Below are 13,515 nucleotides of genomic sequence, written 5' to 3'. Positions count from 1 at the left end.
AAAAAGTAAGAAAAAATGGCTATGTTTTACATCCACATGATGTAAAAGAAAACGTGATTCATCAGACCAGGCCGCCTTCTTCCATTGCTACGTTGCTCAGTGACTACAGACAATACAACTTCAAGTGCAATCTCAAAGCGGTGTGCCGTTTGGATCTCTGCATTTTCCACTCACAGATGTCGCCGAACACTAAAACTGATATTTTGTGATTTAGCTCATTTGAGGTGTAAACGATGATTAAAACATACGAGTACCTTTCTAGCATTTAGTGTGACAGACATTTCAGGGTAGTGTTTAATTTAACGCACACAGGCTGGCAGGTACGCTCGCTAAAAGAACAAGGAACAGAGCTGGATAACTAAAACTTTATTAAATCTCAGAGCCCTCTCACTGCCATTTCATCCGCTCGTCTGAAAGAAGAAATATGTCTTAGTATTATTGGAACACTCTGAAACCTGCAAACGAAAGATACAACTGTTGTGTAGTGAAGGTTGTTACCACAGTGGTAGAGTCTGTTGATTTTCTCTATATCCAGATGGCTGAGATGAGTCCTCTGACCCATCTGCACTCCGCTCTCATGGGGCAACACGGTCGGACTTCCATCTACACTGAAAAAATACCTGCAACAAAACAACAAATATAAAGACGTTTTTCACCCTGATGATGTTAAATTATTTCATTAAGTATGCAGGTAACATAAACTCCAAAGAGATGATGGTCCAGGACTTACGATCCGTAGTGCATTATGGAGTTGATGTCGTACGGCAGGTTCAGAGTGTTTCCATGTTTCATCTTGAAATTATTTTTTCTCCCTTTAAATCAGAAATATACCAAATTATTTTCTTATAATATAATAATAATAATAATAATAATATAATATAATTATAATTACTTGTCATGACGTCACCCATTGGTTGACTGACGGACTACGATTTGAATGCCCCAAGTTTGTCTTTTTGGTCGCCGCCATTTTTGCTTTATGGAGCCAGAAGTGACCATATTTGGTGATGGTGACGCCCAAAAGCATTCAGTGTTTCATCTTCATTTTAATCAAAATGTGATAATGTACAAAATCATGTTGCTCTGTACACTGCACTACTTTTATACTGTAAGCTTTTTGCACTCACCAATATCCTGCACGTCTGTACGGTTTTTAATTACACCTGTTGTGCATATTTTGTATTATACGTATTGTTTCTTATATGTTTATTCTTATTACCTTAACCTTAACACCAAAACAAATTCCTTGTATGTGTAAACTTTCTTGGCAATAAACCCAAATTCTGATTCTGGGGAAGACTTGAAACTGGGGAGACTACAGATTCATATTAAATTAGGAAAATGTTTACTGAGGTAACAATCTCGGATCCCATCGGCTATAATCTGAGACGATATAGCCTCTGGGGACACCGGTGAACGTGCCGGGCAGTAAGCGATAATCTACGTACCGTCAACACTTCCTTTTCCGCGTTCTGCATCGTTACAGAAAGTTCTCTTGTGATGTACTCGTTATTAACGGGTCTTACCTTTGACGACATTTCAACATCATGATGCAGATTTGTAAAACGTAAAAATTCGAGCTTTGTCAGGTGTGTCGTCAAGAGGAGAAGAAAACTTTTAAAATGCTCGTTATTTTAACCAAGGTTGGATCGATCTGATGCATTCAAAGAAGTCGGGAAATCTGAACGCCGAGTGGCTTTTGTGACACAGCCTCGAGGGAATTCATCTCAAGCTAAATTTTAGATCTAGAACAGATTGTTAGCTGTTAGCATGCAGATGTCTGTTTATAGAGATTAATAAATCGTCGTCAGATCACGCTGATGGGAGCCGGGATGTTGTTACAGTGGATTATGTTCCGTCTGCTTTTGCTCTCCTCACGGACTGTTCATCTTGCATACGCCGCAGCCTGCTGATACGTGATTGGTCAATATGACTCGGACTACAAGCGTAGTTCAAACGGAAACCAGAACACTTGCCTAACTGGAAATCCTTGTTCCTGCCTTCTACTATGTAGAATCTGTGAATTAAGATTACTGAGGTAATAAATCAAGTGAGAAGCAGGCTCATTTTCTAATATAGTTTTCTACAATCAAACTCCTTTTTGCAAAGAGTGAAGTCGCCCCCTGCTGCCCATGACAGAGAACACAGATTTAAGGCACTTCCACAATGGCTTCACTTTGCAGACATGGAGGCTACTTCCACTTCTTTATACCGCCTTTGATCCAGACTAAGTGTCTGGAATGCTTCTACCCCAGAGTGCCCAGGACATATTAATGCAGATGTGAATTGTTTGCATGTAAGCCGAGTGTTTACCTGGGACGATGCTCTGCCACTGCACACTGATGTATTGATCCCGGTCATTGCGGGTGTGTTCGTGATGTAACCCCAGAGCGTGAATGAGCTCATGGCAGAGATTCCCGACGCTGCACGACTGGGAGTAATACACCGACTGAGCTCCTCCTCGACAACCGACAAAAGACGCACAACTGGAGAAACAAACAGGAGACAATAAACCATTTTTATTTTCTCTATTAACTCTGCAGGAAGTAAACCATCTGCAGTTATAGTTCATAATGTTTTCATATAAATATTCCAATGATTGCAACTAATCTAAAATTAGACCTTTCTGCACACCACTAAAGATAAGAGACAATGTTTGGGTGAACTGCCCCTTTAAACAGAAAGGACGTCTCTCACCCTTTGCCGTTCTTGAACTCGAGGTAGTTGTACTCGGTGCTTCGTGGTTGGAAGCGAATGCAGGTGAAATCTGAAATCATCCTGAAGGCAGCGTGGATGTTTTGTGCCTGATAAGCTGTCACAGTGAAAACATAAAATATTAGATACAGCACACTTTATATTTTATACATCAGAGCTGTTAGAACAACAACACACCCAGTTCATCACTGATGACGTATGGTACGATGGCGTCAAACCACAGGGTCTCCACAGCGTTCCTGTCCTCCTGTAGGTTCAAACAGACCAACGATTATAACACACTGTGCATACTACAAAGTTAATGAAATATCACATGGATGTAAGTGTCCAAATCCTTCAATTCAGCCCAGGTGCTTGCAAATTGTCTGGATTGAACAGTTTTCCCACCATCATGTTTTATCTTTGTTTTTTTCGTGCGGAAAACAAAAGTTCTTCATCTTACCGGCATCAAAATGTCTCCCTCTTGGACAATCATGTCTTCTCGAAGCTCTATGAAAGTCAACAGGTAAGAGGAGTCATACTGCCCATGTGCAGCACATTCACATTATCATTTGTACCTTTGACATGTTTCAAGTTTACCTTCCAAGGTTTCTGCGCTGGTTCTCTGCGGTGGATCAAGCTTTATCACAACTTTACCTAGGAAAAAAAATCTGATAATTTATTCAGTGTTTTCAAAGCACTATTTCTCGAGTCTTAAAACCCAATGATGAGCACCAACCTGGGGCTGAAGTAGTCGCATTGTGGGTGTCATTTAACGGCACGTCAACCACTGAAAAAGATGTTTCAGGTAGTAGCAGAGTCCTTTTATGTTTCACTGACGAGGATTTAATTTGGCATGTTCAGCATATATACAATATATTACTGTGTACTTTCTAAAGCAAGTTACTTTCACAGAAACGACAGAATTCCCAATATATAAATATTTTTTTATGTTGAAAGTTAACCCAACGAGGACCAGCCTTTGAGCAGACTAGTCACATTTAAGGGCAAAACATCAACTGAAAATAAATACTCCTGCATATTAAGCATGGATAAAACATACTTGACAGACTTTCTCAGATCTATGGAAATTCTCTAATTCCTAAAATTATAGCAATTGTAAAAAATGCTATTAAACCCAATTGGCACCAACCTTGGGCTGGACTAGTTGCATTGCGGGTGTCATTTAAAGGCACACCACGAACTGAAACAGAAAAACTTTGATAGTAACAGGTTCCTTTTCTATTTTTATAAAAGTTATTTAGTCTTTAATATTCGGCATGTAGAAAATAAACTTGACAATCTATGTTTTAAAACAACTAACATCCATGAAAATTAAGGAATTCCTCTGTTTTTCCCCCTATATTGTAGCTATTGTTAAAAGTGCAATGAGCACCAACCTGCAGACGTACTAGTCAAATTCTGTTTGTCATTTAACGACACAACACCAACTGAAAGTGATAAATACACCGAAATATAGATAAAGGCAGTCCTTTTATATTTATTTTTTAATGTTCAGCAGGTTAAAAATACACTACAAGGAGCGCTGGTCCAGCTCAGTTGGTAGAGCAGGCGCCCCATATACAGAGGCTACAGTCCTCTTTGCACTGATCGCAGGCTCGACTCCCAATCTGTCTCACTTCATCTGTCCTATCTAATAAAGGCAAAAAGACAGAAAAATAATCTTTAAAAAAAATACACTACAAAATCTGCTTTATGAAGCAAGTAAAATCTATTGAAATTAGGGAATTCCTTATATTATTCTTTATTATGCTGCAAATGTAGGACTCTTTGCATTATGGGTGTCATTTAACGGCACGTCAACAACTAAAAGAGGAATTCAGTGACATTTATCTAGTAACAAAGTCCTTTTAATGTTTTATGAGGGGGATTTATTTTTTAATGTTTTGGTTGTACCCTGTAAATCCAGTGACATTATCTATGGAAACTGAGGAATTTGTGAAATTATTCTTCCCTTTGTAGCAGATGTAAACATGTCGGTAAAAGCAGTGAGCAGCAATTTTGAATAGACCAATTCTGACCATTATTAAGGAAATCTAGTGAAATTTATACCGTCTATTGATGTTTTTTAGGAGGCAACATCATATTTGGAAATTAGATAATTTCTGAATTATTCTTTATGTTGTAGCGACTGCAACAAGTGAGCACAAACCTGGGGTCAGACTGGTCGCACTGTGGGTGCCATTTAAGGGCACAACGCCTGCAGAAAAAGACACTGTATTTAGTAACTTTTCAGTAAATTATTTCGCCTGTAAAATCCACCAGACAATCTACATTTAAAGATTCTTAGTTAAGTATCTGTCAGCAGCAAATGAAGCATATTAGTGACAGTTAAATAACCCTTAAAATTGATCTTTATATTGTAGTTGAAGTAAAAAGTGCAATACATAAAATATAACACATACCTGGAGCGTGAGTGGGAGCCTTCTTGGTTGGATCTATGGGAACTCCAACAACTGCACAACAAAGAAAGAGTAAATAACCATCATGTTTTGCAAAATATGTGACGTTTTAAAGCATCAGTCTTTACCTGTTGACACACAAATGTGAACCAGAAGCCACATTATGCACTGCAGCATTTCAACTAAGTAAGAAACTGAGCACAAAGCTTCTGCTGGCTTCCTGACTGATACAATGACGATCTGATAAAGCAGGTAGCATCAGAGATCTGAACAGGTGTCATCACTTCACACTGATTATGTCCTTTCTGTAGAGGGCGCTATAAAGGAGCGTTCACAGTGTTTATTTATTTATATGGGAGACTTTTTGCCAACACAAAGAGTGGATTACTTTTGGATGGTTACTTTTCTTTAGTATATCCATTGCCAACCCCTTTACATTTTTACTCCACAACAGTTCAGATGCAAATATTGTGCTTTTTACTCCTCTACATTTATTTGAAAACTTGATAATGAAGTTAGATAGATAGATTTCTGTCTCCAATATACTTTCCTCTATCAAAAAATCCTTAAAGACTCATTGAAAAGGCCCTGGCGAACTACTGGATTTTGGAGCTTTCAAAGTGATTTTTTGAGATTATCTAATGTACAGAAGGGTGTAAAGAATGGACAACATTCTTGAATTGATAGAGCATAAAATCTTTTTAAATAAGTGAGAATATAACCGTGGTGACACAATTCAACCCTGTTTTCACAGCTGGAAATGAACGAATGAAAGCAGTCTGCTTTTCTGTCCAAACGTGACGAGTGAGGGTTTTTGTTGTGGTCCAATATGGCCACTGGGGGGCGCAATATGACACCTGAACAACTGAAAGCTCTCAATTAGAGCCGTGTGTCATTTGCCCTGAGTTTTACCTTCCAGGAGAAACTGTAGTGTCCTTCAGACTGAGAGATGCCTCTTAATAAATGTTCATTTAATGTTAATGTTTTGTATGGTAAAGGTTGATGGTACATAGTCTAAAGATTTATGGGTGAATATGGCATAATTAGAACAGGATCACTCTGTGAAACACACCTCGGGGCTAATAGTTTTGGTAAATGAAGTGCATGGCTATATGCCAAAAGGAGTGCTGCATTCAGGTGCCACTGAACAAACAGATGTAGATCTTTAACTGGTAGAGCTAGTTAGTTTCCCACTTAAAACCAGTTGGAGGCTGTTGAATGACACTCTATTATTGTTTATGAATGCTGCATTCAGGTGCCATAAAGACAGTAGACAAAATTTACCTGACTTTTAGTCTAAGGTGTAAATCACCCCCCTAAATCATGGAACCTTCATTATTGTAACTCAGTGGTTCTTTAGACCACTTTGCTTTTGCTGTACAACCTGAAAAGATTAAAAAGGGTAGTTTTATCTAGCCATGGAATATAGCTTTGTACCTTTGCTGAATGAAAATGACTTACTATAAAGAGCTTATAAAAACAAGTTTTTTTTACATTGATTAAACTGCCCAAATGTTTATTCATGTACCGCCTTTTTAGGCACTATGCCCAAACATTTCGCAGCTTTTCAAATGTGAGGATTTATTGCTTTACCTTTCAATTAATTCAGATGGAAAACACACACATTGGGATGCAGTCAAGCCTCTTGAGACTGCATTACCATTGTTTTCCGACTTTTTACAAACTAAACAATTAATTAATGGAGAAAATATTTAGCAGATTAATCCATTATGAAAATAGCAATTGACTTCAGTCCTAAACATACAATATTAAAAACTGAGCACCATCATAAGTTACTACAACAGTAAAATCCTGCTTTGACATGAATGCATTTATTCATTCTTAAAGGAGTAAAGGATTTGAAGACTTCTTCCGGCACTGGTGACATCCTACTTTCCGAAATTTTCAGCATAAAGACTATTTATAAGCGGTAGTTTTAAGATATTACAGTTTTCCCACATACCTTGAACGCAGCCTCAGTCAGCATCATGTGATGTCCTGTCATGTGGTGCAGTCACTTCCTACTGATTTGGTCCGGAGCGGATAGACTCTGCTGTATCATGTCGTCTTAGTTAGGATCAACAGACAGTATTTACATCTGTAAACATGTTATTTCAGTATAAATCTAATCGTTGTTCGTCTCTGAAGCTGGTTCTTTGGTTGGTGGCGTGTTTGGGATGTTTGTTTGTCCAGTCGGAAGCGGAGGGGGACAGCAGCAGCAGCCTGTGGTACCAGGACCTCTGCAGGTAACAAACACACCTCCGGCTGAAACACACTGCATCTAGATTCAGATTAAATAACGTTAATGGTTAGAGTATTTCATCCTTTTATAAACAGGGATCGTTAAGTTAAAGTTTAATTCAGAAATACGTTACGTGATGATCTATTTGAGTGTTACCACGGCCAGACATGTTCACCCGGTTTAACACGAGCCCTGACATTATTAGGTCTGTTTAGATTATAATCGATGAGTCAATCGGCTTCTTGGTTCAGTAATATAATCAACTCTTTAATTCAGTTTGCGCTGATGGCTATCGTACGATGAAAGCTAGCTAAGATATCGTTAAAAAGAAGCTGTTTCGTTTGTAATAAAAAAATATATATATTAGCTACGTTTTAATAAGCTAGCTAAGTAATTGCTAAATTAAATGAGATTTGAAACTGTCACATACACATTGTCTCTAGCCCCAAAACTCTCTCAAATTGTCCCAAAACTTCAAACTGTCTCGTGTTAGAAAACGCCTTCAAATTGTCTCGAGCCACAAAACTTATTCGAATTCTCTCGAGCCACAAAATTAATTTCGACTGTCTCGAGCCAAAAGGCAGTTAACTGTTATTTTCGTTTTCTATCAAGCTAACGTTAAGTGTAACCTAGCTAACATATAGTTAAAAAGCAGCTGTTTCGTTTATAAAAAATATTACGTTTTAATAAGCTAGCTTATTGCTAAATTGAGTGAGCTTTGCAGAACTGTCACATTGTCTCGAGCCCCAAAACTCTCTGAAATTGTCCCAAAACTTATTCAAACTGTTTCGTTCTATATAACTCCTTCAAATTGTCTCGAGTCACAAAACTCATTCTAATAGTCTCGAGCCCTAAAAACACATTGGAATTGTCTCGAGCCCCGAAATTAATTTCAACTGTCTCGAGCCAAGGCAGTTAACGGTTATTTTTGTGTTCCATCAAGCAAGCTAACTGCTAACGTTTCATGCAAAATGTCATGTAACAGCTAGCGCTAAATGTTAGCAACGTCAAATTACGTGCCAGAGAAAAGCATGACAGTGTGGTTTTAAAGCAAAAGTCCTAGAGACAGCAACTTTGTGTCGTTATTTTAGCTAAAATTTGATTGCGAAATGAACGACCTGTTGTTTATATACAGTGCTTCTCTTCTACCGTAGCTCTTGACTAGGTAGCTGCTGTGTAAATATTGACACAGCAATAAGGCAGAAATGATAACCACACAACTCAACCTGTAATGTCAGTACTGAGTGTATCCTTTTCTTGTTTTTGTAGCATTGGCTTTGGTAACTCCGAGAGAAAAAAATGCTGCTCACATCAGTCATTTCTTTGTCTCATCAGAAATATAGACAACTTACTCTCCATTTCCTTGAGCAGGAATAAGGATAAAAAGGATAAACCAATTTAAGACTAAGGGTTCTGTCAAGTTTGTGAAAAACCAGGTCTCTACTGAGAATACACGGTCCCTGCTCCTCCATAAGACCACCTGTCTACATATCGGTTAAATAAACATCAAGATAAATCAGTAGGCCTATAATACAGTAAAACACAAGACAAGCAGGACTTCTCCTTAACAGAATTACTGAGCTGCTTTCATCTAGTTTACAAATAATTGGATCCCAACCCATATATAGACCTTTCCTACGTGGATTGTGCACCAATATGATCATATGTTCTATATCATACGTGGACAAATGCAATCAGATAACCTCTGGTTCAACATTTGGATAAGAAAACAAACAGTATTATTTGTTTACAGATTTTTGTTACCATCATAATGTTGCATCTTTTCTTTGGTGTTTTTGGACGTTTTTGGTTGTCTAGGCTGTGTGGGTTTATCCTTCCTCTATTTTGTTATTTTCTACAAGTCTTGAAAAAAGCCAACTGCTAATTATCTTTACATCACATTTACATATTCACTAATTATGTGCACACTTGTCTCCACCGTGAATATAAATGTTTGATAAAAAACAATAATGCTACAATAATCATCGGTTTCCTTGTCAACATTAGAATAGACAGCTGTAAATCAGAAAATTCACAATAAGGACTGGTATTGATCTGATACTCGGCGCTGAGACCCAATGCGGGTCTATTTCTGTCACAGTGTGCTGTTCCTAAATGTTTTTCCTTACTTGCATTCTGTCAGCTTTACTAACCTTCCTTTATTTTTGTGTTGCAGTTATAAATGGGAGGCTATAGACCAGGATAATAAAGTGAGCTACACGCTGAAACTCTGCGAATCTTCACCACCAACCAGCTGTGGCCCGAACACCGCTGTCTGCGCTCATGACCACACCACCAACACAGACCAGTCCGTCGGTGAGTAAAGTTTGCTGGGAGTACACTGGGACACAGTGACGGTTTTTACAGTGGCATAAGACATCTCTTATCACCTACATGTGTCGGCTTCATGCCAGTCGTACAGAAGCTAGAAATGGAGTCATATACCCTTTAGGAGAGAGTCTGAAGAGGATTGCCTCTTCAATATAAACAAAATCTTACATCTGTTACACATGAAAATTTGGGTTTACAATTATCCTGGCCAAAATATTGCATTTCCCAATACTAGCTCTATTATTGTCAAAATATATGAATGTACATATTTTTATTTTCCATAACAGATAAGACACAAATCTTTCTTTTTTAAGTGAGAAACAATCAATCTTAATAAGGTAAAAATATATCGTAAAGTCCCACAGCTTTAAGAAAGGACAAATATATATAAAACAATCAATATAAGACTATGTGTGGTAGGTAGCTCATTTTCCAAGTTCATGTGAGGATGTTCATAATTAGCCCAATGATGGAAATTCACTACAATCAACATAATTTTACAGTTTTTTTTAATCATGATTTGCAATAATATCCTATATTGTCACATCCCTGGTATTTATGTTTTTACACTAGTGTAATGGCCGTTTTGGTGACCTTATACGAGTTCCTTTTATGTTAAGAAAATCACTGTGTTCATACATGTGAGCTCATGTAGATAAGTAATGATAAAAAGGCCCCCTGCAGTGCTGGGAATTTAAGCGTTTCAGTGAACATATTGTCGGTGTTTTGTAGTCGGCTTTGACCCTCAGTACCTTTTGTACTGTCATGAAGTAAAAGCCGGGTAATGTCTTGTCTTATTCGTCCTGTGGAACATTACAGCAGTGTCTAATACAAGTGTTTTAACATTCAGCTTAAACAAGTCTGCCACCTCTGCTGCACTTTGAACATCATTTATGTTGCGTCCATAGGGCTACTCCCTGTATAAAGTTGAAGATATCAGCTTTAGATCTAATTTTATTATCACCTTTTATCCAGTCCCAACTAGGAGACATACCCTGCGTAACAGAAATAAATAGATATTTGCTTAACACCGGCGCACGTACATATTAAATACTAGGAATTTGCCTTGCTATATAGATATTATCGGTGAACAAGGATACAAAATTGTACGTAAAATTTAAAGAATCTGAAATCATATACTGCAAGTCAAGAATCACAGATAAAAAAATAAACTAAAAACAATATTTAAAGTCTTGTTTGTGTATGTAAGTAATGTTAAATGTGCAACAGTTCACAGAATTAAGATTAAAGTACATTTGCTTTACAGTCAGGTGCACACTCTTATGGATCCAAGCTCATCATACTTCTCTGTTTAAATCCGAATTACTCGGTTCATGTTTTTGAATAGAGAGGTTCATGTGAGCGGTCGTACTGTTCATGCTCTTCGCCTGTGTCTCGCCCCCGTGTGTCTTATGACGACCACGCAGCGGAACATTTCACAGCTTTTAGACGCTCTGCAGGAAAAGATCTACATCACAGGGGCTGTTGTGTTTATGCAGCTGTGGTTTCACAGCTTCAGTCAATTTGGTCACTTGTTGTATTCATTTGCCCTCGAGACTTAAAATTGATGCGGTAACTAAGTTGGGTGAAATTTGTGCTCAAATTATTTGTCATGCAGAAAAAGCAAATTAATATTGTTGATCTTTTTAATAGCTGTCTATAGTCTCGACCATAACATACATGTATTTTAACATAAAATACAATGTCCATATGTGGAGATTTTCAGCTATATTTAGATATTTCAATGTTTCGTTTCTACTTGTTTTTTAAATTTTTTTCTTAATAATAATTTTGATACCTTTGAAGTATTTTGCCAATGCACTCCTACCATTACTTTTCCTGGTATAAGTAATACATTTTAAAGCTTTTTTGAGGTGTCTATCACCAAGGTGGATTGGATTTAGTCCTACAACAAATTATTTTCTCAATTTATCGTTTTGTTTTGAAAATGTCCAAAAATAGTGAGAACGTTAAAAAACATGTATTAGACCAACTGTTAAAAAAACTTTATGTAGAAAAATATTCATTTTATTTTCATATAATAATAAAAAAAAGCATAAACTCTTTGCAACAAATATTTGGCATTATTACATTACTGTGGGTGTTAAAGTGCAAGGTGGCACAAAACTCAACTAAAGTCCTGTCGCTGACATAAGACCTCTAAGGGTTTCTCTGAATGCTGAGTGAAGTGATGCTGCATGGAGCTTTATCAGTACATTAGCAGATCTGATCTCTGTGCTGATGAGGCTAAATGGGCTGCTGCTGCTGCTGTGTGTCAGCGAGATCCACATCTCTGTCCCAGACCAGAACTCCTCGCTGCAGTCAAGACGTCCAGGAGGAGTGGCATGTTCACACCACCCACAAAAAGTTCTTAAATTGTCTCTCTGCATTAAGAAAATATCAATAGATTCTCAGATGCGAGTTAATGAGACTTAGACTAACATAACAATCAGAAGCTTAACTTTAAGATAAAGCTAGCTGACAGCTGTTATAACTCCATTAAGCTACAACGAAGACAAGACATAAGATTTTTAACTTCTTCAAAACGGCATCTAAAATGCACACTGATTAAACTGGGGGGAAAATAAATCATATATTAAACATCTCTTTTGTTGCTAACTAGCGTTAGCACAACTGCTACATAGCCTTACTTCCGACCTGCTCCCAACAGACAAAAGTCATAATATCTTTAAATGCATGAGGACTTCTTTACTTGCACGTAAACATGCCTTGATTTGGTGAACTTGCTGAAATGAATGATGCTGTCATTTTTCTGTTGGGACTCAAATCAAGATTTACTGCATGGCTCTGTTGAAGCTGAATAGCACTAGCTATCTTGGCTGCTGGCTAGCTGTTAGTTTCAAGCATTATCCACAAAAATTATTGGATTTCAAGAACATTATCCTTTCACCTTTACATGAGGCGTCTTTATGAGAAGTCGTGCTGCAATAATTAGTTGGACCAAGTAGTACATTTAAGAATTAATTCAGTAATTCAAGCAAAAAATGCCAAATATTTGTTGGTTTCCAGCTTGTCAAATGAGGTTTCTTCTTTTCTTTGTCTTATATGTAAGTAAGCTGAACGTTATGTAATTCAAGCATTTTAAAGATGTCACCAGGAAATTGTCAACCACACGTTTTTGAGAATGAAAACCTTCTTTGTGTCTGAGCTTGAAAGTAACGGACTCTTTTATTTACAGTTAAGCAGAAAGCTTTTTCTTGATTTCAGGAATTTGGATCTAACAGATTTTTATCTTGTTTGTTTATTAACTCGCCTCCCAAAACAATGTCCCCACCTGAGGGGATCGCCACCTAAGTTTTAAAAACTATAAATTATAGGTTCTGTTAGCCCAGGGGAGCAACTTGGTTCATTACATTATCATTCATTTACACGCACACGTTTGTGATGCATTTTGAGATGTTTTGTAAGACTTTTAGATGAACAAATTAACATCTCAGAATCAGATTTATGCCAAGTATTTTTTACATTACACTTGGCCAGATGATGCATACAATAAACACTGAGGAAACTATGGAGGTAAGGAGACGTAAATATAATATATAACACATATTTCCAATACAGAATATGAAAAAATATTACATAAATAAGATCAAACATGTACAAATAGTAAAAGTTTTTAAATTGAAAAAGCTGTGCAGTTATGGAGGAATGTGTGAAATATTGACCAGAGAGTTCAAAGGTTAACAGTAGGAAGTAAAAGAACCACATGTTCTCCACATGTACTTTCAGGTGCTCAGAATCTGCGCTTTTGTTCCTGAAATGGGAACCTAATAACACAGTTCAGGCTGTGCAGTTTCATTACAC

General features: G+C 37.3%; 2 protein-coding genes across 2 annotated transcripts in view; one reads left to right on the top strand and one right to left on the bottom strand.

The window, feature by feature from the left end:
• Positions 1-387: 387 nt before the first annotated feature.
• Positions 388-5,279, bottom strand: LOC138611932 (hatching enzyme 1.2-like). Its single transcript, XM_069685203.1, has 10 exons — positions 5,246-5,279; positions 5,121-5,171; positions 3,295-3,351; positions 3,158-3,204; positions 2,893-2,962; positions 2,698-2,812; positions 2,314-2,486; positions 731-812; positions 499-620; positions 388-410 (listed from the first exon to the last, which is right to left on the bottom strand). Exons 1-10 carry the CDS (start codon positions 5,277-5,279, stop codon positions 388-390), a joined length of 774 nt encoding a protein of 257 aa, XP_069541304.1.
• A 1,882-nt stretch (positions 5,280-7,161) lies between these two features.
• The window catches only part of igf2r (insulin-like growth factor 2 receptor), a 52,161-nt gene continuing 45,807 nt past the window's right edge, over positions 7,162-13,515 (top strand). Inside the window, exons 1-2 of the mRNA XM_069686450.1 lie at positions 7,162-7,363; positions 9,536-9,675. Coding sequence (XP_069542551.1) covers positions 7,224-7,363; positions 9,536-9,675 — 280 coding nt within the window. The 5' untranslated portion in view covers positions 7,162-7,223. The remainder of the gene's footprint in view (positions 7,364-9,535; positions 9,676-13,515) is intronic.

Source organism: Semicossyphus pulcher, unplaced genomic scaffold, assembly GCF_022749685.1.
Source record: "Semicossyphus pulcher isolate SPU_LCO1_2020_fin unplaced genomic scaffold, fSemPul1.0.p SCAF_11, whole genome shotgun sequence".
NCBI classification, from domain to species: Eukaryota; Metazoa; Chordata; class Actinopteri; order Labriformes; family Labridae; genus Semicossyphus; species Semicossyphus pulcher.
The sequence above is the reverse complement of the archived record's forward strand: the minus strand, read 5'-3'. Positions and strand labels throughout refer to the sequence as shown.